We start from the raw sequence: 24,573 nt of genomic DNA on the forward strand, positions 1-24,573 counted from the left end.
CAGCTTCTTTATCTATTTGGTTTTAGACACTACTTTCCAGAACTGTTGCAAATATCTCCCTAGTTTATACTAACTATTGATTTGAATCTCTGTCTCACTAAGTCATTCACACCAAAGTTTGGTAAGAATAAGAACAGAAAAGCAAAGTAGGCAACTGTAATTGAGGTTAAAAAAAAAATAATCAGACAATTATTGAAATCAGAACAGTTACTAAATTTGATAACATAGGATGACATATTTGGTATGTGGTAACTCATCATTGAAACACTACCAGATTTTCTCTAGTAGCTGTTATTACCTCATCGAAGTCTGCAATGATTTCATTCAGCAACCGCAGACATTCTACTCCTTGGTTATTCATCTCAGTCTGGGAATAGAAGTCAGCAAATCCAGGAATAGAAGCAAACATCACACCAACAGCATCATAGGACTGAGAGTATAATTCCTAAAAGAACAGTGAAGAAAAATGAGTGCTAATATAGGAAAGGGAACATAACTGGCTGCAATTAAAATAGGTTTTCTTCTTTTCTCTATGCATAATGCCTTAATGTCTGAGGTTAGCATTAATGTAATAAGTGTTAGTCAAGGTCAACAGCAGAAGGCTGACAGCTCTCACGTTTTTGTCACTGATTATATGCAGGGTTAGCCCTTTCTTTGAAAGCCTGCACTTTCTGCTTCTGAGGTCAGGGGGCTACACCAGTGAAAATGAAATCAAAATTTTCAGTTTGATTTATATGTGGAACCACTTGAAGAAATGAAGGATTCATTTGCAAATGTGAATACCAAAGAACTGTCACTTTTAGGCAAGTAAAAGGAACTTACTGATTATTATTTATTCAGTCTGTCTCACAAATGTTTGCAGTTGACAATATATTTTTAAATTTGTTGATTTACAGGGAACAGATGGGACTATTTAAAAGAATCTAATATGACATCTGTGTTAGAGACCTTTCAGTTTCCACATTTTCTAGTGCATAATTTATACTTGACACTACTGCATCTCATTCCAAGCTTGCTTATTCACAGGTTTGCAGAGAGCCCTTATTCTGTGCTATCTGTGGTTCTACAGGGGTAACTATGGAGCTATTTGGTTGCCTGGCTTTGAAAGAAGTTCCTGATATTAGGGTTTGAAAAGAGAGAGAAACAGAAGTGAAGGTGATAATGGAGTTACTAGAAAGAGAAAGCAGCTTACAAGGGAGCAGACAGAGGAGACCATTAGGATAAAGTAGCTCTGGGATAAGCTTCCACTTATGTTATTCACCTAAGTCACTCTGGTACTGAATGACAAATTTATTTATGGATGGGTCTTTGTCACCATATATGCAAAAATGGGTTTGGTTCTTCTCTGAATTCACACAGATTTTTAGGAACAAAACTGATTTCAACTTTACAATTGTCAAGGAGAGAGACACCTGCATGCAGAGTCCTGGCATGCTTTTTCTGGTAGCCAATATACCACAACCATATGCATTCCCATTCGTGTAATTTTTTCCTAGCTTCCTCTTCTGCAGTTTTACCCAATGATAAATATTTTCATTTCTGTTCTGAGGCTTGTTTCATGACATTCTGACCTGGATTAGTTGCTTCACCATGTTCATGAAGGTATGCTTTAGGAAATCTTAATGCTTTGGTCTCATGATAAAAAGGCTTACTGCTGGACACCATATACCTGATGTGAACACCTCAGGTTCCTCTTCTTTCTGCCTAGAAGAGCATCTCAAATCCACCCCTGCATTTTACTATACTGACAATGCTGCTTCTTACCTAGACTCTTTAACAACACATCCTAAAGGAAAGGTGGGAAAATTCTGTTAGTTTCCAAAGACATTGCAAAGCAAATGTCAACCAAAAAAAAATCACAACCGATTCCCTTCCTATCCTTAGATTTTCGTTCCCTGAAGAACGTCTGTGGGTTCCTGGAAGCCATAAGCTAAGGACACTGTTACTCCCTGTCATAGGTACAGAAAAAAGCAATACACACATTACACACACATGGATGCTTATAGAAGACTGGACAATGCATGCTAGGAGAAGCATATATATATTCAGGTATACTATTTACTCAGACCAGGAAGATAGAAAACTACTGTCTGAGCTTTCAGCTGCTTTATTTTTCTGTTTTTGGTAAGAAGCATCATGACATAAATAACACATCCATGAGAAAACCTTTACAGTACACATTTGGGAATTGATTTTTTGAGAGCAGAAAAATTAACTTAATGGCCAGACATGAACTGCAGGATTGATTGTACTGAAATCTGATAGATATTACAGACAGACAGCTCATGCATAAATCATCCCCAAGTACAGTCACTTTGGGAACTGCCTTACAAAAAGCAGGGGTGGTAGAATTGAATTCAGTAGCAAATTATTGAAGCATCAGCTGTGATCCACAAGGCATCTGTTTGCTTCTGAAGACTATTATGGGTGTGAGTGTATATGAATGAATGTATAAGAGAGGACATGCATTCCTTGAAAATCCATCATGCACATATGCCAGGATACACTCATGGTTGGTGTTGGGGTCTGCTCCTTTGTAATGAAGCATTTTAACAGGGTTGCTTTCATACGTATTTTTTTTCACATGCAAAGCCATGTTTTTCTGGTTGTTGAATACCCAGAGAGTGCAAAATTCCTCAAGAGGCTGGTTTCTAAAGTGCTTTTTCTTGTCGCTTCTCACTGTGTTGCGCTTCCCTAGGCGATATTTGAAATCGCATCTTCAGAACAAAATGATTCTTCATTGTGCAGCCTAATTCACCTGACTATATCTATTTCCAAAATGTACAGTCAGAAAAGAGTAGCCTTGATTTCTTCTTGCTGTGCAAAGAATAGATATGCCAGCTCTGGCATCCTGAATGTTGCAACATTTGTCACCTCTTCATTGTAAGAGAGACAATTCCACTGTTATAGCAGAAAATTTCGGTTTCATCACACAAGCCTTTGTTCACAGATAATTTTGTAATATGCATTCGCCTTATTTCAGAAAAGGAGTAAGTACCTACTGCTGCTTTCAGGAACAAATTCTAGATGTTCCTTTATCCTTTCAGCAACCTCTCTTCAAAGTCTGTTTTGGGAATACCAAGTTTTTCTGTGTGCTGCAAACACTTAAAAACACAGCCACAAATGATGTTACTGAAATGGTTTTTTTTTTGTTAACTGCCCCAAAGAGGAAATCCAGTGGCAATATGAAATGGCAAAAATGTCCTCTTGGGTCTGAAGATGTGAGAGGCTGAGGCCTATTGCAGCAATTCTTACCATAATAACCACCAGGGTTCTAATAATACTTCTGCAACACTGGGCTATTTTAAGGTTGCACAGGAATTCTGTTAAATGCCTGTTAAATTTAGGAATACTAGATTTTCATAGACTCATAGAGTGGAGGGAGCTCTGAAGATCATTTAATACACTTTCACTTGAAGCAGGGGTCCTTGTTCAGTTGAGTGTTGAATATTTCCAGGACAGGAGATTTCAAAACATCTCTGTGCCCTGATGCAACGAGACCTTTATTTTGTTTAATTTTTACCTTTGTATCTAATACATTTTTTTTGGTCCAATTACCTCTTGTCCTTCCATTTGCACACTGGAGAATAACTTGGCTCTGTCTTCTCTATAAACATCCATCAGGTAGTTGAAGACAATGATGAGATCCTCTTTCAGCCAGTTCCTCTTGAATTTGAATGAGCATAACTCTCTCAGCCTCTCCTCATATGTCATATGCCTCAATCCCTTAATCGTCTTGGTGGCCCTCCACTACTAGACTTGCTCTGGTAGATTCATGTATCTCCTACTGATGAGCCTGAACAGGGAAATATCTCTCCAGGTGTGGTCTTAGAAGCGCAGAACCCTTTAGTTTAAAACACGAATTTTTGTTCACGTAGATCAGATACCAAATATTGGCAGCGTTTGCTTAAGGAATCCTACCAAAAGCTAAGTTCTAACAGTTTCCTAACTGAACTGCTTCTCTTTTGCTACTTAGAGAAAAACATCACAAATAAAGCTGATACATACTTCATTATCCCGATCCTTCTCCAGAAAGTGACGGGCAACGTGACTGGGCAAAATATTCCGTAACATATTTTCATTGTGCTCTCTTAGCTCCTTCATTTCATTGATTTCTTCTTTTGCTTGAACACGCCACAGAAAATCCAGCCTTGCTGTGTATTCAAGCTGTAGTGCCAAGAAGAAAAAAGAAAACAACAAAAAAGTCAAAGATAAAGCCTGACAAGGTAATAGTAAACATTGCATTGTCACCCTGGCAGGCTGTTCCTGCAATGTAACAGCCTTCAGTGCTGCTGAAGAGCTTCAACTCTGAAAGAATTTGATTTCATTGCCAGAAAAAGAGATTATTTGCTTTGTGTACGGTAAATGTCTATAGAAGAATCTTGGGCAAAACAGCATTTGTCATACTACTGCTATGGTCATTGGCTAGAAAATGTCAAAAAAATAATCTCTTTTTAAACACCTCTTTATTGCCTGGATAATGGAATCAGATAGGAGATAAGGTATTTGTATTGGTATGAAATAAGTATGTTCCCCTTTTCATATGTGTTTTCAAATGAAATGGCTTTCATGAGAAAATAGCACAAGGGCCATTCAAAACACTTTTCACAGACAGGTAATTTGCTTCTCAGTGATAAGTATCCTTCAGCAAAACTATATATAAAAGCCCAACACACTCCCAAAGAAAACTTTCAAATCTGTGGCACAAAGATGAGGCACTTCTACTGTTGGTACATGCAGTTATTTAAATTCAAGTATTTCAAAAGCCAGAGAAAGACATGTTATTTGATTCCCCCTCAAATATTCTGTTCCTGACATACTGTGGATCCAGAATCCACAATCAAACCTGCACAGTGGCAGTGCCTAATACCCTCAACTACAAACCAAAGACAAATGTTTTTCAGAGCTGTGTGTGCCCATGTATGTCGTGTGCAGTCATATATTTAGAAATGGCAGCTGTCTGCTAGCTGAAGCAGGGAACACGTTGAAACATCACATTGCTTGCCTGAAAGCCATGTGCAAGCACATGGTCAAGATCAGCACTGCCAGAACATTTGGTTGTATTACACTGAAGGAGAGTTTTAAGGAAATTTTAAGACAGATGATACTGTAGGTTACACCAAGAGTGACTCATTAAGCTACAGCCTTATTGAAAGTGATGGAAATATATCTGTGTGCAGTAAACTACAAAGGAAAATATATCTGTGAGGTGCTCTACCAAGAGAAAATAATCACTCAGCAGATAGATGAATTTTACAATTGAAAGTAACAACTGATCTGCCAAGCGGTGCTGGGATTAAGCAAGTGGTTGGGATACAATTTATGCACCAAGGTGAAATAAAGGGCAAGCCTGCAGAGGGCAGGAGTGACTAAGAGGGGATTTAGGCATTGTTTAGTGATTCATCTTCACATTTTTCATTACCAGCAGTAACCAGTGGCAAATTGTTCAGAAGAAAATGAAAAGCACCTTGCAAGGGAGATTATAGGTTGATTGTACTCCAGGGAGCTTTCCTTCCTAAAAGCTAAATGTGACCCTGGCTTGATATATATACTTCCAAAACTTGTATGCAATTTAAAAGTGATTTCATTGCCTTTTGGGTACTATTGCCTTTATAAACCATTATTCTCTTTTCTAGTTCAAATATTTTGATCTTCCATTTTGTGATTATTAATTCCCCAAATTAACTGCAGAACACAGAGCCCATACCAGATTATAACTGATTTTTATCACCAGCTGACTGAAAAGGCAACATTGACTATAGCTTCACAAGGAGTTCTAAAGGAATTTCACAGATTGGTTTGGAACAGGAGCTGCTGGTGGAAACCAGACAGTCAACATTTGCCTACACCAGAACATTTATATGGTGCAGGCAAGATCTACACTCAGACCTACAATCTAAATGAAAGTAGAAAGGATATTGACCTCTGTTTATTAAGGCTTTTTTTTAGGGCTAATTTAGTTGGAGGGATCAGAGGGACTGAGTCTGCTGTGGGTAGCTTTATTTCCTCTTTGCAATTGTCAGAGCCTTCCCTTTTAAAGCCTTGGCAGAAGGTTTCATTCAGGGTTAATGAGCTGTTTATACTGTGTGTATAAACATAAAGATGTCTTTCTAGAAAAGAACACTGTAAAGGGTATTATATTCTGATAAGTTTTCAGGGGATAATTTATGTTCATATAAAATGTTCTACTTAAGTCATTAAAAAGGTAAAGCAGTAGATGAACACATTTTATGACAGAATAAGTCTAGCCTCAATATTTTCCACAACACTTCTTTCATGTACTTTTTCTCAAGTTTACTTTGGAGAAATAGTGCTCTAAAATATGTATTGCCTATATTAAAAAAAAAAAAAAAAGTGTTTCTAGATGTAACAGTGCGAGAGCTGAAATCCCTGTCCCACACAGACAATAACCAGGCTAGCTCAGTCTGGAAGCAAATGAAAGCTGTATTTACAAGCAAATCTACAATCTATGATGAAATGCAACGAATATGTACAAATATACACTATTCACAACATTTACAAATATGTACAATCAACAGAAAAGGACAACCAAGCCCCCTTTGCTTCCCCCAAGGGGCCTCCGCCCCAGCCAGAAGGAATCCCCCCAGACCCCCCTGGCAGAAGGCAGAGAGTCAAGAAGCAGATGGGTTGTTAGACTTAGCTTGTCAAGGTCAGTGTGTTATCCTTAGCCAGAAAAGAAGCAGCAGCCAGACAGAAGCCAAGCAAGCCGAGCTGAGAACCAGATTGCCCAACTCTCCAACTTTGTTTTGAGTAGTAGTTCTTAAACATTTCTACCTCTCCAATGGAAGTGCTTAGAATAATCATTATTTTGCTTTCATAGAATCATAGAATCAAGAAGGTTGGAAGAGACCTCAAAGATCATCGAGTCCAACCTGTCACCCGAAACCTCATGACTATCTAAACCATGGCACCAAGTGCCACGTCCAATCCCCTCTTGAACACCTCCAGGCATGGTGACTCCAGGGATGGTGACTCCCAGCACATTCCAATGGCCAACCACTCTCTCTGTGAAGAACTTTCTCCTCACCTCCAGCCTAAACCTCCCCTGGCGGAGCTTGAGACTGTGTCCTCTTGTTCTGGTGCTGGTTGCCTGGGAGAAGAGACCAACCCCCTCCTGGCTGCAACCTCCCTTCAGGTAGTTGTAGACACTGTTGGGCTTTCTTACGCCCAACAGTGATTTATTTATATTCTTTCACTTTCTCTGCTTGAACTTTGTGAAGAAAAATTAAAAAGACAGTCTTAAAACCATCACACTAGATGAAATTGAATTTCTAGTAAGGAATTAGTCTATTTAGCCTGCTGTCAGGTAACAGTAACACAACTATTTTAAATTATAGGCTTAGTGCAAGAGACCCTTGAAATTTATTGGCTGAAGTATGGGTAAGATTTATTCTTCAACATACTTTTGCAGTTTGTGAGAAGCAAAGCTGTGCTGTAGGGCAACTTTATTGGACTTACAGTGCTTCCCATCAATTCAGAGTATTGATGGGAGTTTTTCTTTATGTGCTCAGGGTAAAATTTTTATATTTTCTTTTTTCAGTTGACATTTATACAGACACTTTTAAGTTACCACTATAATAAGAAATTAAACAATACAAGGAGACATTTTTGGCACTGCTGTTAGTTATCGTTAAATTGACAGAGTGGCCCTATGAATCATTTGGGAGAACACCCAGGAGTTACCGCATCTCAGAGACCATTTCCAAGGGCAGTTTGAGTGCAGCCACCCTGCTTTATGGAACAAGGAAGATTAATAGTCCTGAAAAAGACTGTGCTGTGCTAACGGGTCTCTGGGCTGGAAAATACTCTTAAACACTTCAGACCAGGCTTTTGGACAAGACAGACATTTACACTCTGAATTGTGATCCTGAAGAGTATTGCCTGGATTGTGACTAATCCTTGCTCTACCTAAACTTCTTCAGTGCTTTCTTAGTACTTATTCTCACTTTAGGTGATTTCGTATACTTAGATTTGTATCTTTATATGTTAAGAACCATTTGGAATATTATAAGGCTTATCACAAATTTGTTCAGTGCTTAATTGTTATGTATTTTTCTTAAAGAACTTTATATCTTGATAAAGACATGCCAATGTACATTGTTTTCCATCAAATGTAAACCTGGGCACAAAGTGTACTTCATCCATTACTTCCCCTACTTACTCATTCCTCATTTCCTCAAAGTGAATAAAAAGGCAGTTGATATTTTGAGCGTAATCATTGTCATATCCTGTAATTGCAAGAAATACAGGGAATGGTTCAAGCAAATGTTTGCCTTACCTGTTGGCCATGATAAAAAACAGCTAAAAGGAAGATTGCCATCAGTAGTAAAGATGCTTCCTTTGTACCCAGGAAGTCTGTGCTGGAAAAAAAAAATCACAATTAAAAAAAAATTATTGATTTGTCAGTTCAGAAGTTTAATTTCACAATGCACCCTGCTACTTTTTGTTGTTCTTTAAAACATGTCCAGTATTTGAATATGTAACTTATTGATAATCAGTTCATGAGAACAGGAGTGTAACTGGAGTGCTCACTGTTTGGAGACAAACATATTAATTAACTAAATTGCAGCCTACAGTAGGTATAGAGAGGGTGATGATGTTTCTCTTTCAAATATGATATGCAAGATGTGTGTCAGTCAGTCACTTTTCCTGGGAGTCTGGTAAAAAGCCATGACCACCACAGTCCCTGTAGAATACAGGAGATGGGATCTCTATGGAAAAAAATATTAAGACTGGAGATGGAAAAGGGAACTTAGAGATTGTGAAAGTAAATGCACAGCAGATGGGCCTAGATGTAAAAGATGAACCATAAAGCAGGTGCTGAAAGTTAAACATCCCTCTCTTTTGAGAAAAATTCAGAGAATATAATTGATGAGTTAAGGAAAGGGGTGTGGATGAAAGTGGGGAAAAAATGGCAAACAGTAACTAGGACTGGTTTTACTGAGCCACGGATAGGAGCACAGAGAATAAATGTCTGTCTGTGTCACAGAAAGTAAAGGGAACTCTTGCAGACAGGAGGGAAGCAAAGAAGATAAGTCAAGAAGGTACTGCCTGCATAAAATCTGTATGGAATTGCTGAGGTGCTGTGTAGAGCATGAGGAAAGTGTGACAAAATAAGGTGAAGGGAGTCAAAGCGGGTTTCCAATAAGAGGAGAAATTACAGTTTTGTGGGAAGATGTCAAAACTGAAGACAGTAAGTATATCTGTAATATCATGGGGGGTGACAAAGGAATGATTCTCAGGGGAAAAGATAAATGAAAAAGCTGGGGAACTGGTAAGGCATAAGGGAGTAAGAACTAAATTTGGAGGCAAATTGAATATGGACACTTGGCAACTAGTATGTTGAAAGGAACGAGGAAAGCTGAGGAAATAATTAAAAGCTGCTTAAAGCTTGAAGTTGTGGAAAAATCTAATAAAGAAGTAAACAAGGAGTGGAAGCTGGAAGACGTTTTGGAACACTTTTCTATCTACTTTGAAATCTAAGAACAACCAAAATTCTAGATCTTGAATCCATTTTGAAATTGTCTGAGATAAAACCTGACATTCTCAAAGAACTCTTTGTAGACTGGCTAAAGGCAATAGCCTCAAAGGTCTTAGTTATGAACTCATCTGTGCACATTGTGATAATGTAGCTGTAGCCACAAATACATGAGCTAGGTGAGTTTCATAGGGAGCTGTAAACCCTTTTGTTCAGCTAACTGTATAGCTAAGAAAACAGGTAAGTTTCTTGGCACACAGCCTTAACCTCAAGCTCACCATTGTTAAAGCTGAAGTTCAGAACCCTGTGCTGAGCATCTCAGCTGAATTCCTTATGTCCTGGGATGTTGACTATGCTCAATAAAGAGTTTCAATGATACACAGAATAGAAACTACTCTGTATTCTCTAAGATTCTGACACAAGGCAGAATTTTTCTTTGCCATGATTGATTAGTGACAAAAATTAGAGACAATGATCATGATTTCTACTTCCAGTTACTTAAACAAAGTATTGTTTACTGCCATTTCTCGTATTTCCTGGGGACTGTTGTGAATATGCTATATGCCTTATCGTTAGTCTGTAGGATGATAACTAGCATTAGGAAAAGGAATTGCATACCAAATCTTTAATACCTTGCTACTGTAGGAAGCTAGTAAGGAAAGATGCATGCAGAGACACACTATTTGTAAAGATGTGGCTGTTGTGGGAACTAATTGTACTGCAAACCCACGCTTTTCTGGTATGCTGAGGATCTTCACCTTGCACACACTTAAAAGCAGAAGCAATTACAATACTAAACTGATCAAATTTCAAAGACTGAAGAAGTATTTTTCTGAATGGGCTAAATCACTGCTGCTTTGGAGTCAATTATTGCAACACTTAGCGCACCTCTGACCCTGTAAATTACCGTGGCTCTTCTGTCCTCTTCTTCAAGTCCTCTTCCTGGGAAGGAGGCCTGGAAGGAGGAGCCTGTTAAAACTCTGCCCCTAAAAAATAAGTCGTTCACTCCTGTTCTCTTAAACTGAGGTGAAGGTTTCAGTCAGTATCAAGCATAGAAGCAAACAATGTATATACAAGATAATGCGTATTTTTAGCAACTTAGAGTATGGGAGAGACAAAACCCAAATGCTTCTCAACATTTAAATATCCTCATGAAAGGAAAACTGTGATTAAAAGCCTGAGAAAGAATTACACAATCAAACTTTCTGGATTAAGTGTCGTGTCTTCCAACCATCGCTCCATACTTTGATGCTATCCAACACACGTATGTTATGGCAAGACATGACCTTATTAAAAAGCAGCTCCTAAAGAGGTCTGTAAAACACTTACTCTCCATTATGGTTAAAGCTGTCATATTGCAGAAAAAGGGAAGCATAGATGGTCTCAGTCAGCAGAGAATAGATTGCAATCATGATGAGAAGCACTGCCAGCTTCAGGACGGAGTTGAGACGAAGAAAGACTGCACAAGTCACCATTGCCAGTACACCAGTGAAGACAAAATACTGAACAGAAAATAGCAGTGGTTACTTTTGGTGAGCAGTGACTACATATTATCTCCATAAATATCTGTATAAATAATGAAGTGATCAGAAAAAAAAAATAGGAGTGCTCTGGACTTCAGTAGTAAGCTAAGTTTTCTTGGAATACTAGGCACTTTGAAAATAAGAACTTGGTTGAAATAGAATGTGAATTTACAAATTCTCTACATTGCATGGCACCTCCATGTTAGCAGAAATCCCCTCTGTGCCTTTATGGCATTTTCATTGTATTATAAGGGAATGGGCATCCTACGGTCTATAAAGAGGAAAGGGTGAGATGTTGTAGTTGTTTGCTAATGAAAGGTCGACTGATAGAAAAGAATATATGTTATTTTGAATTCTCAACTTTTGCAAAACTCATATTAATCAGGGTGAGAGAATCATATTCCTGCTTTAATCATAGGATCATGAAATGGTTTAAGTTGGGAAGGATGTTAATATCACCTAGTTCCCATCCCCTTGTCATGGGCAGGAACATCTTCCACTAGATCAGCTTGCTCAAAGTCCCATCCAACTTACCCTTGAACATTTCCTTTTCCCATGATAGTTGAAAAGAGGATAAAACAATATTTGGCTATTTTTATATTTAAAAATAGGTCTAATTAAGTTATATTGCTCTCTTAAAATGTGACGCCTGAAAGTTTTATTCATATCTAATTTTCTGATCTCTTAATTGTCTCACTTTTCTCAATGATTAGTCATCTGTCAAACGCAATCCATGCAGCTGATACTGGATATAGAGAGAAAATCATGGCCTTGAGCTGCTCAGATTTAAAATAGCAACATCAATGCCCACAGTCCAAATGCAGTTTACATTAACTCCTATCATACAGCTTTGGGAGAGACAGCATTTATTTTTCTGAGTACAGTTTTTCTTTCATACACTTCCTCTGTAGCAATGTCTACAGCCCTGCAATTTGCTATGCACTGCTGGAAATATCATGACACCATCATATGACTTTCTAAGCAACTTATTTCTTTTAGTTACACATGACCAAACCATTGGTATTTTTGCCTGCTTGCTTGTTATAGAGAGGATTTTTTCCCCCTCCAAATGTTAATTTTAGATAACTGCAGCTGGTTTTTCTATGTAAGAAGTATTAGTCTCCATTAACTTCATATGAATTCAGTAGTGTTTGACTGCAGTAGGTTCGTTGTATTATTGCTGGATGCGTTTCTGGGATAAAGGTTCTGTATGAAGCTCAGAGGTTGAAACTTGGTTGTAATGCCCCCTTAGACCATAAGATTAAGTTCTTCTGGAACCCGCCTCTGCTCTTTCTATCTGCATATGTATCAGCAAAGGTTCATTTTCACAGTGTTGTTGAGTCATCTGACTTGACTACCAGCGCACAGATCACTGATTCCAGGCAGTGGCTGCCATGTAAGCTTTGTGGAGCTGTGCCTCAGGTTCAAAAGCACCCTCAGAAATACCTCAGGATAGGAACAGATGTCTGTAAAAGATGCAGATGAATTGAATGTCTGGTTCTTCAGGGCTACTGGTCTGTCAAAATCACACCAGAGCTGTAAAGAAAGAGAACAAAACAAAGGCTATGTTACACATTCATGACTAAGCACTTGTGTGGCTGGCTGGGTTCAGGGATAGAACTGGCTGAGCTGCTACTCTCCATGCTAGCTCACTAACTGGCACTGAGGACTAAATGGACAGCAAGAAGATATGCTGTGGATATGAAACAGAAAAGGGGGAGCTACTCATGCTACAGTCATTCAGTATCTCAGTGGCCTTCCTATGCTCTCTCGTTGACAAAGTAGAAAGATGAGATCTTTTGGGGTGATGATGCACTCTGCACTATACAGAAAATTTAATAATTTGGGAGGATAAAATCAGATTGCATGAGTGCACTTGTTTGCATGCAGGTTTTTTCTGCTATGTTGCTATGGACAGGATCTTTCTAGATGCAGGACAAACATTCCATGGCATCACTCAGAGTTGGCTTGTGCCAAAATATTATGTGGCCCTAGGACTGAGAATGGAAGGGAATAAAAAAAACATTCATGATGCAGTGGTTTTGAGAATGCAATACTTCCTTTTTCTGTTATGACTTGTGTTAATTTTAGTGGTGTCAAAACAAGTGTATTAAATATAAACAAAATAACACTGTTGAGTTCCAATATATTATGGCCTTAGAACAGAGGAAAAAAAAAAAGCAATTAATGGTTTCATATTTTGACAGTTAAAGCAGATGGAACCTCCTGTTACATATATTAATCCAATCTGGATGTTTATACTAGGTCATTTCATCAACCTGGTATGTACAAACTAGTTGCCCTGTCTTTCTTTCCAACAGAGTTGAGAGTATGTTTAATGAGGCCAAATTTCCTATAATTAAATTGTAATGAATTTTGAACGTGGAACCCTCTTGTTTGTTCTTTCAGCAATTCAGTCATCTTTGCAATGCAGCAACATTATCTAGGCTGTCTGTGCAGGTCTCTGTGACAACAGAGAGTTAATGGTACCACCTGATATTTTATGAGGTTGTTAGAGTTTGAAGGGGGAACTTTAGCCTAGTTCCTGACTGCAAAGACTGAAAAGAAAATAAATTACCATTGATACAAAGATACAAAAGAAAAATGATGATAAGGTCTACATAATTTATTGGATTGCTAATGGGAATATAGAGCAGAGGCATAAACAGTTCTTTCTCTCTTTTCTCTTCTTCTGTCACTTCTGCTTGCAAGTTTCCTCTCTCTTTCTTCCGTGGCCTTGCCAGGGGTATCTCTGTTTTGACTACTGTGTGAGGTAACAGGAGGGAGGAAGTAGGGGAGGAGGTGAATGGGTCCCCTGGCTCTGTCCAGGAGGGTTCTGAGGAGCTTCTGTGTTGTTTATAAATTGTAAATATATATATGTAGTACATGTATTGTATATTCTGTACATATTCATTGCATTCCATATTTCTAGATTGTAGTTTGCTTGTAAATATAGCTTTATTTGCTTCCACCCCAAACTGAGCTGATCTGGCAATTTGTTTTGGGGGGTACTTTCTCCAAATTAATTGGGAGGTAATTTTCAACCCACCACAGAGGTGTACAGCAGGTCTCTGAGTGACAGACTACCACGAGAACCACTTTAGATGTCTTTTTAAAAGGCCTCCAGAATCAGAAACTTTATTCTAACGTTACAACAGTAAGAATGTACTTCATATGAAGAACCACAAGACTCTTTTACCCCCTTGGTGAAACCAAAGCCTCATGGCTCTCATCAGAAAGCATCTGAGTCTTAGTCCCTTCCAACTGGGTGCATCTGAACTCAGTGGATGCAAGTCTGAACTGCATTACCTGTTCTGAAATGCATGCAAGTCTCTCCTAAGCAACCTATTATTATGGCAGAATTTTGACATGCAAAATAATGAGGTTATATGAATGTTGTGATTCCCTGTAGAGGCCAGGACTCGGTGACTCAAGTCATTGCCACTCTAAGTATATGGCAATAAACATTTTCCTGCATTATAGAAACCCACTAGTATGATAGCAAAAAAAAAAAAAACCCATTGTATTTATCTCAATTGTCTTAGGATTAAGATCCTAAGATGCCATCCCATAAGATTGCAGTGGACACAATCTTTAAAAATAACCCTCAGGAAATCAGAGGAAAATCTTATTATCATCATATCCATAACAAATTTGTTATGGATAGTCTCTTAGAGGCCACCTTGCTTCAAGAACAAGACTAACTTTACCAAAATATTTCCTGACAAATATTTTTCAAACACATTTTGAAAACTTGAAATTCTACAACACTCCTTAGTGATCTGCACCGTAATGTACCTCTGTTCTTATCTTCAGGAAGTTTTTCAGCCCCACTGAACTTCCTGTAGTTTACTGTATTTATATTTTCTCTGTAAGGATATCAATCAGTGGCTATATTTTTCTTTCTCGGACTGACTCTCCTATGAATGATTGCATGATATCACTAAAACCCAGACAGATGCTGAGCCCTTGCATATTGGTGACCAGAATTCAATCATGGAAGAACAGCAATAAAACTTAATAAGATCTCATATCTGTTAGCAAGGATCTGTAAGTGAATTACTTCGCATTTTTCATGGCTCAGGCTTTAACACCTGCCAGGTTGTCTGACATGATAATCTGTCTAATTCAAGAAAAGCTGTCTCATATTTCTGGAGACATCAGGATAATCAGGGCTTTATGGTATTTGCATACCAGACCCTACTCTTTTGCCCTGTGGCACTGTATAGAGCCAGGCCCACAGTATTCAATGATCAAATTTTTTATCTAACCACACTACTAAGCAAAGCTTGGCAAGTATCTTTCCTGACAGACATATTGATAAACTTTGTCTAGATTTGTCACAATTTAGAGTCCTGGAGATGTGTAAGTCAGGAGCCAAATCAGACTAAACTCCCTGTGTGAGAAGCAGAGAGAGAAAAAAATCTCTTTGTTAGGACCAATATGATGAAAATAAATCTTTGGGGATGCCACTGACTTGTCCATGGTTTGGTATTTCAACTAAAGTGAGCCCAGCATGAAAGGGTTTGTCAAACCACTAAATGAGCAAGGCAAGGTATGTTAGAACTTATACTTTCTAACTTCTTTTTATATGCTGTGGTTATTGGCTTAGCTTGACCTGCTCAGTCCTTTCTTTGAAGGTATTATAAAATGCTTTCAAAGATTTGTTGAAACTTCTCATTTTTTTAAGTAATCTAATCAATTGAAGAACTGTGAGACATGGAATTTAGTATCTATAAGCATTACTTGGATTGATAGTCCTTAAGAAAGTATATCAGCATGTCAGAAAATTACAAATGGTCCTCAAAGGGCATATATATTGAACAGAAAGTAGCAAAAGGGTTTTTAAAATAAATGATACTCATGAGGGAGAAACAATTAGATTTTCCAGAAATATATAGTTTAAGTAAGAGACTGAATGTCCTTAAGATGCCATACTTTGCACACTAGATTTAAACCAGAGCTGGCTTGTAAACAAGTTAGATAGCAAGTCCTGTAGCAAGCATAATAATGTATAAATCATCCTTTCCTGTGTAATATACCCTGGTTCCCTATAAGCTTACAATATTGATGATGGCTCCAAGAAAATTAATCAGAATGGATGCAAATATAATGACATTCCTGGCCAGGTAGGTCTCATTAATCCAGCAGCAAGTTTTCCGAAGCATTAAGGGTAAACATTTGTAATCCTCTGCCGTGGTGATTAACACGAGAGCGGAGTGCAGCATAATCAGAATAGAAAACTGAACGACCATTGGTATCACCCTGGGGAAAAAAAATAAATAAGAGAACCCAGCATTAAACTTTGATACAATACAATTGGTAATGAAAATACATGTGCAACCAGTTAAGACTATGAAAAATCAATTGTTATAAAGGAGACAATTAGTCTATGAAAAAAACCCAGAGAAAGCAAACGTTTATTCATGTCCCATTGGTCTCCTAGTGCTTCACATGGATTCTTGATGAGAACTTGCTATTTAAGAAACAAGCCAGGAAAATCATTGTCATTGCCTCTGCCTGTCTGTGTAGATTCTGATCAGCACGAAGGTCCCTTCTTTTAGGACTCAGCTGTCTCTTAAGCTTCTTGCAGAGAAAAATCTATTCAGCCTGTAGAATGCTGATGCCGCTTATGCATGAGGTGGTTCCTGCTCTAGTAGCCTAGAGCCTTGGGGCAGTTTCACAGAATCATGCAATCACAGAATGGTAGGGGTGGGAAAGGACCTCAAAATACCATCTAGTCCAACCCCCTGCCAGAGCAGGATCACCTGGAGTAGGTCACACAGGAACACATCCAGGTGGATTTTGAATGTCTCCAGTGAAAGAGACTCCACAACCTCTCTGGGCAGCCTCCTATTCTCCATCTTGCACCTATTTTCCCTGATCCTGTCATTGGACATCACTGAGAAGAGTCTGGTTCCATCCTCCCAACACTCGCCCTTCGCATAAATTGGAGTATACATGGGGAAATGCTGGCCATATGGAGGGAAAACATAAATAAAACATGAGGTATAGGTGCCAAATTGAAAGGGATTAAAGTACAGAACTGTACTTCTGTATGGTTTAGCCTACATAATTTAAGATATTATCTTTTCCAAGAATGTTCTGATCTTTGACACCTTAATTCAGCTATGATGGTAGAAGTTCATATATATTAAATCTGATGCTGTTTTAAAAGGCATTTTCATAAATGGTATTCCTTTCTGATCATCCAAACAGACTTTCTGGGACAATGACTCTAATTTATCAGGACAAAATAACATGCAATTTACTTCAAACAATCTTGTCTACCAAGTATTAAAATTAATGAAGGTAACACATCAATATGATAAAGGTATAAGATTTTGAAAACAGAATACAGACCTCAGGATAATAAACATAATGCAGCTATGTAAAGCTTCTACTCTCAGAACCTCTAGATTGATGAGACTTGCAGTGTAGGCATCCAGACAAGACAGTGGGTTAAGAAGATAACAAACATAAAATGAGGATGCAGCTTTTGGAACATATCTGGGCTGCTATAAGTAAGATGTATAAATATGTGTAAGAAGATTTTATTTTCTTCTTTTTTGTTTTTACCAAATTATACTACAAAATGTTTTGGAATCAAATGTGAAAAAAAAAAATCTAAACAGAAATTCTATTCCCTAAGGAATTAAGATAAGTTGCACATTAATTTCCCATGAAAGCTTCCATGTGGTAACAATAGCTTGGACACTGTTCTGATGATGTACCATTGGTAAGAAATGTGATCTTAGTCTTGTGTCAATATTTCACTCCAAGATTTGTCAGTTTTCTGTGTGGCCTGAATACAGGATATAGTGCATCTTCCCCAAAGAGTCTCATCCTCTCCAGCAACTTCACCCAGAGGTCAACACTGCTTTGGTGGGAAGGAACACAAACAAAATAATGAGGAAAGAGTGAGTGGAGCAGGAGACACATATTTCATCCTGTGTGGCTAAGAGTTTTGTGGAAAGAGTTTTAGAATTTCAGAACTTTCTGAAGGAAAGACAGTGCAAAAATGCCTTGAGAGCAGCTTCTGCCTGGGAAAATACACAGAAAGCACAGGGAGAGACAGTCAATAAAGCCAGAGAAATACTGGGTGATTTTCATGAAGAACCAGTTGAGAGAGTCAAGTAGACTCATCAAGAGAGATGGGTAGTTTAGGTTGCAGCTGTCTCTCTGCACAGCAATCTTTTAGCTTTATTCAGATCCACTGATGGACCTTTTTCCCAGTGGCTATACTATGAACCTGTGGTATAGACACTGACAGCTATGTGAGATGAATTCCATGGATTCTGCAACAGTCCTCTTGCTTTCCAGTACCATTCAGTGTTCTGCAGCAGTCTTGCTTTCCAAAGCCAAATGACTGAGATCCTCTTTGGAACTGATAGTTTCTATCTATATCTGATATATATAGGTAGTCTATGTATAGACTAGATGTAGCCTAATAATTCTGCAGACCTAACCTGACCCAGCTTTTCAGAAAGATTAGGGTCAAGCCTTGAAGAGGTCAGACATGAGGACACTAAACATGAGTTCTTATTTTGGACTGCCAAACACTGCACGAAAGATCCAGTGCTACTGAATTAAGGTACTATAAAGGGAGCTTCTAGGGACCTAAGTACGAGATGTCAATCTCAAAGCAGCATAACCTGCTTAGATGCTTGAGATACTTAGGTGCTTGAGATACTATGGCCTTGTATTTGCTCATAATAAAAATATAGGCAACAAAAATTTTTTCCACTGCAGCTGTTTAATTGAACATTGATGTGTCTGTCTCTTGTCTAAGACTGCTTGAGATTAAAAACAAATCTGTGCTAAGACTTTGTTGGCACCATGCTGATAGGATCCAGTACAGCAGAAGACATAGTCAAGGTTAGAGGAAAAGGAATAAATGGTCATAATATTCTTCTGTCCATGAACCTCTGCTAGGACACCGGAGCTGTGTTCCTTCTTCACTCAAAAAGCGATTCAAGACAAAATGCTTTTCTTTCTAGGGATTCCCTTACTGTCAAGATTGAATATAATTTGAAATGGAGATTTTGCCTTTTCTCTTCCTTCACAAGAATAAACTAGTAAAAAACTGACAAAAATAGGAGCAGTTCAGCAATCTACTCCAGTATGATCTATTGTCCATCTGAGCATATAAGAGGTTCATTGCAGGAAATTAATCTAACTCTCAGAGCTCTCAGATGGAAAAAGATGAATCACTGCAAGATTGGCAGTGTAACTTAATGGCTTCATAGAGGATAATTACAGCAGAAATACGGCATTAATTTATGTCACTTAAAGCAATTTCCCCAACTCAATATTTCAAAGAATGAAAACTATTGCAAAGGTTTTTAAATTCCATGATGTACCTGTTCTGTCAGAGAAACATATGAATGGATCAAATATTTATCCTGTGGGAGACAGATATAAACTGAGATAAAATTCTGAAACTCCCATACACAGTGAATGCAATAATAGAAAGACTATCCTACTTTAACACACAAACTAAGGCAAACTATATGAGAAACTCCCTGAACTTCCTCAGTAGGATACATTTCACAACGATAATATTTTCATTCACTGAATTTCCAGAAATCCCCCAGAGACTCAGCTCAGAAAAATGTTCAAATATGTACTTAAACAAATACAAAATTCCATCCTTGTTTGGCAGAGCTCTGAGGCATTCACTGAAAGACAGTTAAATGTGTTATTAGGAAATGTGTTAAGTTACCACAAGGAGTATGAATCACAGTTTGCTAACTGTTCCATGGAAATGATGTCCTTGCTCTTCCACTGTGGTAGTTTGCTTCTCTAATATCTACTAGAGGTATCGTAGATAAACACACAGTTATATCCAAGAGTCTCTGAAACCAAATCCTGTCTAATTTTGTTTAGCTTGTTTATGTGCTTATAACCTCAGTTGTTTTTGAACTGGAACTTAGAAGTTGGAACTTCCAGGTTATTTCCTCATTCAATGTGTTTAAGCATACTGAAACATTCTCATCCAAACATTCTCTTGTTTTAGGGTTGCTCACCTGTTGACCTCTGCTCATTTAATAGGTATGTTTTTTAAAGAATGAAACACATTGTGTTAAGCAGAACATCAGAAGTTGAAAAACAAGAACCTGAAAAAACCAAAATTTGCCTTCTTAAGTCTTGACAATGAACTTCAGCTCCTCAAAAAATATAAGAGCTGCCATAAATCACCAGCAGGAGTCCAAATCTCCTCTGACAAAAGTGATAGTGGTAAATATCCTGTCCACAAATATATTCCTAGGTTCCAGCAATCAGCCTTTAAGTATATTCTTGAGGCCAAGGTTGGATAATTTTGTTTTAAAACCTCTTCTGACCTTAACTTGCAGGAATTTATATAATCTTTACTTGACCCTGTTTATATTTACAGTCTCTTTAACATTCAATGACAAAAAATCCATAAAGTATTTCTGAAGTGCAGGGAAAAACCCACAAGCTTACAGTGCAAGATGGGAAACATGAAAGCCAAACAGCTCTAGGCAATGTGGCTATGTGACTCCTTCTCCCCTAATTCCAATGGCACTAGACATCCTCATGAGAATTAAGAGAGATGAATTTGTGCAGATAGAATTATTTATTTTTTTCCTGGCATAGCAGTGATTGATAGAGCAGCAGAAATCTTTTTGGAGAACAGAATCCGTTAATAAGATCTATAAATCTTCTTGTACATACTGAGGAGAAAAATAAAAAAGGAGAAAATAACAGCTACCAGAAGTGAAGAATTTTGATTGCACATTGTGAGAAGAACTTTAAAAATCAAACAGACTAGTATAAGAACAATATAGCACATAAGGAACAGCAGAAGGTCAGGGACTACTCAGAGTACCTTCCCAGCTGGAAACTATGAAATACATGGAACACCTCTGCTGCAAGAGTGCAGTTACTTGCCTGCAGCTAACCACTACTTTGGTATTCTTAGGCATAAACATGGTGAATGTCTTCAAGAGACAACCCAAGAAATATTGCTGCCTTACTGTAACAAAATAAATATAATATTTCTTATACAAATACTGTTTTCAAGGATTTCCTTCATGCAGCTATAAATGGAGGTTCATATAAGTGTTAGAAACTACCTGAGTATTATGGTCAGGTGAGCATCTCATTTTAGCACTTGCTCTGCCAAAGACTAAATGGGACCAGGGGCATGTTTTAGTGGCAGTTGTGCACTGATGACTCTGTTATGTTGCTAGAAAACTGATCTTAGCTCTTGTACACACTCTGGTGTTCTCACTATTAAATAGTAGACAGAATTCCCAATTGAATGTTCGACTGGGTAAAATATGTGGTCTCAGAGGTCTCAGCTATGTCACATTTTTGTCACATTGATAGGAACTTGTTTCTTGGTCAGACCCAGACAAAACCAGAAGTGAGAGAACATCATCAGCAACAAAAGACAACAATACAATTTTCTTATGTAGCATATTAGAAACAAAACCAAACCAGTTCCTGATGCCCAAGGTGATTGCCAGCCATTTAGCAAAGGGGCACCATTATAAGTCTGCATAGTGTTTTATTCCAGCACTGGAAGCAGCAGGCCATGCCGTGTAAAACTCCTGGAACCCAAAGTTCCTGTTTAACTCAACAGAGATTCTGCTTAGCAATTACAACATAGGGTCAGTACATGCTACTGTCCCACATGAAAACGCATAGATGCAGAAAATACAAAAAGTATTAACTGCAAAAGTATTTAAAATATGGGAAAAAAGTGAAAAAATATTTTCGAACACTCTGGGGGAGTGAGTAGATTTTATTGGTTCATTCCACATCAGTCCTAGAAATATTATCCTGCTGCTTCCCCAAGAGCACCTTCAGATATAAAGAAATATGTTTCTGTATTTACCTGGAAGAAGGAAGTAAGCTTTGGATAGCGGTGATAAATACAAGAACAATAAATGCACACACCAAGTTTGATTTGAACACTTCATCCCGCATTTGAGAGTACTAGAATAAAAACAAAACAAAACAAAAAAGCAACAGAAGAGTAAATTAGCTATTAACCCAAATAGAAGTTTCGTAAAGACGTTGGATATATAGGAGACATTGGAAAAATTAGCAAGACGAGCTAATAAATCAAGAAATTGGCATTTGCTCTTAAAAATTAAACACAACAAATAAATCATTAATAAGCTGTTAAAACACTTTGTCCAGGAGAGAAAAATTCTACAATTTGCAGTGCAAAGTCTTTTTTGTTACTTTGTTGCTTCTTTGTCAAAATTATTTGCTTTGAAAATCTCCAGGTAGCCATTAGGGGCTTGTGCTGCTGAGTAGAATACTAAATATTTAAATAACCAAAGGAACCATCGGTTTCCTCACCTGAAGACAAACTCTGAAGTCAGCTGTGATACTGCACGCATGATGTTATGGAGAAGTCTCCATGCTTGCCAAATTGAGGCTATTCTGTTTTCTTTTTTAAACTTTTTTAAAGTAAAGAATGGAGTTTGGGACATTCTGGATGCAGGTCATGATCTCTATATCCTAACTTAGCCAGAAGCTTTGCAGAAACTCAGCAATACGGACATTATCCAAAGAGAAAACGAAGGTATTATTATTCAAAAAGATCATTTGAGGTGCATTGTTATAATGATTTATTGCAAAAGTATTTTTCTCCAGCATATGAAGGCAATGAAATGCTACCAGGTTCCCTTTCTATGGGAGTTACCAAGAAAAGGAGTAATGGTGAATCATGGTGGATCAGTTACAGTGGAAATGTTACCCAAGTCCTTCACTGGAATTTGCCACTTCTAATTCTGTTAGACTCCAATTGTTTACGGCAGGTGAAGACTGGACTGTAGACATATTTTCATAAATCTCTTTATCCTACAGTGATGTCACTAGATTTCTTCACCTAATAAAAAATGCCACAGATGCCCGCCCCAGCCGTATTTCTCTTCTGAACACTAACCCTGTTTTATTTAATCTCTTGGCAATTTTGAAGGAATCAAAAGTTAGGTGTTCAGAACAATAGGAAATGAGAGTCAAAGAGATATCAGGTATCAGAATCTTTCTGCAGCGATTTGGAAATAAGGGAAACTGCATTTCAAATACCTAAAGAGTAGTACAATTAAGAAATAAAACTGATTAAGAACTCTATCAGGAACACTCATTGAGAGAGCTCATCTATGAACTGGATTTTATGTCTAATGTGCTCTTGAAGAAAGATCCTGTCTAGACTTAGACTATAGTGACTACACAGACCTTTGGTAAGGCCATCGTCTCAGTTATAAACATCTAGCCAAAACAATCTCAGGCTCCTGAAAAGGAAAAAAGAAGACTTATCTCTTCCCTCATCCCATTTGCTACAAGTAAAAGAGGGAGCTTATTTGTGGCATCTCCCACTTTGTCTCCTCCTCTGCTGTGCCTATACCCTGTGCCTGCCGTTGGCAGTATCACTTTGACATGGAATTGCCTACTGTGCTGGACATCACCACAAAAGGATGAATGCTGTGGTCTAATCAGTAACAATGTTTGATGAGAAATCGTTAGCATATCCGAGGCAGAACAAAATAAAGGTAGCACATCTGTAGCAGTCTGCCCCTTAATGATTTGGAGAAGTAGTAGAAGGATGGACTAAGTTTCAAGGCACTTCCCTAAGTACATGGAAGCATGCAGCCAACTAGAGTGGTAGAAAGAATGGTAATGTGATTACTCTGGAAGGAAAACCTTAGCTGCAACATCCTACAGACCTCCCTGTGCTGGTGTGACTAGCTCATGGTGTAGCAAAGGTTCACCCTGCTTCCTATGGGACTCGATCCATTTACCTGTCTTTTTGGGAGGTAAAATCCTCTGCTAAGTAATGAGGTGTTTAAAAGCCAGGTTGGATGAGGCCTTGAGTAATCTAATCTAGTGGAGGGTATCCCTGCCCATGGCAGGGGGGCTGGAACTAGATGATCTTTAAGAGCCGAGCCATTCTATAAATCTATGAATTATTAAAAATAGCATTAAAGTACTCTCCTGTAAGGAGTCATTTGCTCTATCTGCCTATATCCTATTTGTGAAAAATAACCTCCAACAAAATATGGAATGAATTACTCTCTAAATTAGTTACAAAGTTCTAATGAGTGGAATACAGGTTAGTAATGAAAAGTCCATTTGGGTAAAGAATCTATAAAATATACCAGGTGGGGATCCTGCACATATCCTCTGAAGAATGAAATATTACAAAATTTATGCAGAAATAAACATACTGCCTCACAGAGATAACCCATTTGCTAATTCAACAGCTGCTGCTTGCTGTACAATCTACGTTTATTCTATCATGAATGAGGACATGGAGCAATGAGATGAGAGGAGTGGGAAGATATACCAATGGCTTAAACTGCTTTGGTATGTCACTTGATTAAATGATTGTAAACCCGTGGTAGTTTAGGGCATGCTGATTCCAGAAGTAGTTTGGTTTTAACCTTTTGAAACCTTAAAGGAAGCAAAATAGTACTTTAACTGTCAGTGTAAACCAAAATACTTGCAAATTGTTCAAAGTCCAGTATGACACTTCAAGTCGATTCAAGTCACCCTGAAAGATTTATG

General features: G+C 38.0%; 1 protein-coding gene across 1 annotated transcript in view; it reads right to left on the bottom strand.

The window, feature by feature from the left end:
- ADCY8 (adenylate cyclase 8) overlaps window positions 1-24,573 on the bottom strand; it is a 104,037-nt gene that overhangs the window by 10,841 nt on the left and 68,623 nt on the right. Inside the window, 7 exon segments of the mRNA XM_054385243.1 lie at window positions 299-445; window positions 4,009-4,167; window positions 8,300-8,381; window positions 10,823-11,001; window positions 12,469-12,558; window positions 16,086-16,287; window positions 21,890-21,990. Of these exon segments, the coding sequence (XP_054241218.1) occupies window positions 299-445; window positions 4,009-4,167; window positions 8,300-8,381; window positions 10,823-11,001; window positions 12,469-12,558; window positions 16,086-16,287; window positions 21,890-21,990 (960 nt within the window).

The sequence above is a fragment of the Indicator indicator genome, chromosome 12 (assembly GCF_027791375.1).
Source record: "Indicator indicator isolate 239-I01 chromosome 12, UM_Iind_1.1, whole genome shotgun sequence".
Classification (NCBI taxonomy): domain Eukaryota; kingdom Metazoa; phylum Chordata; class Aves; order Piciformes; family Indicatoridae; genus Indicator; species Indicator indicator.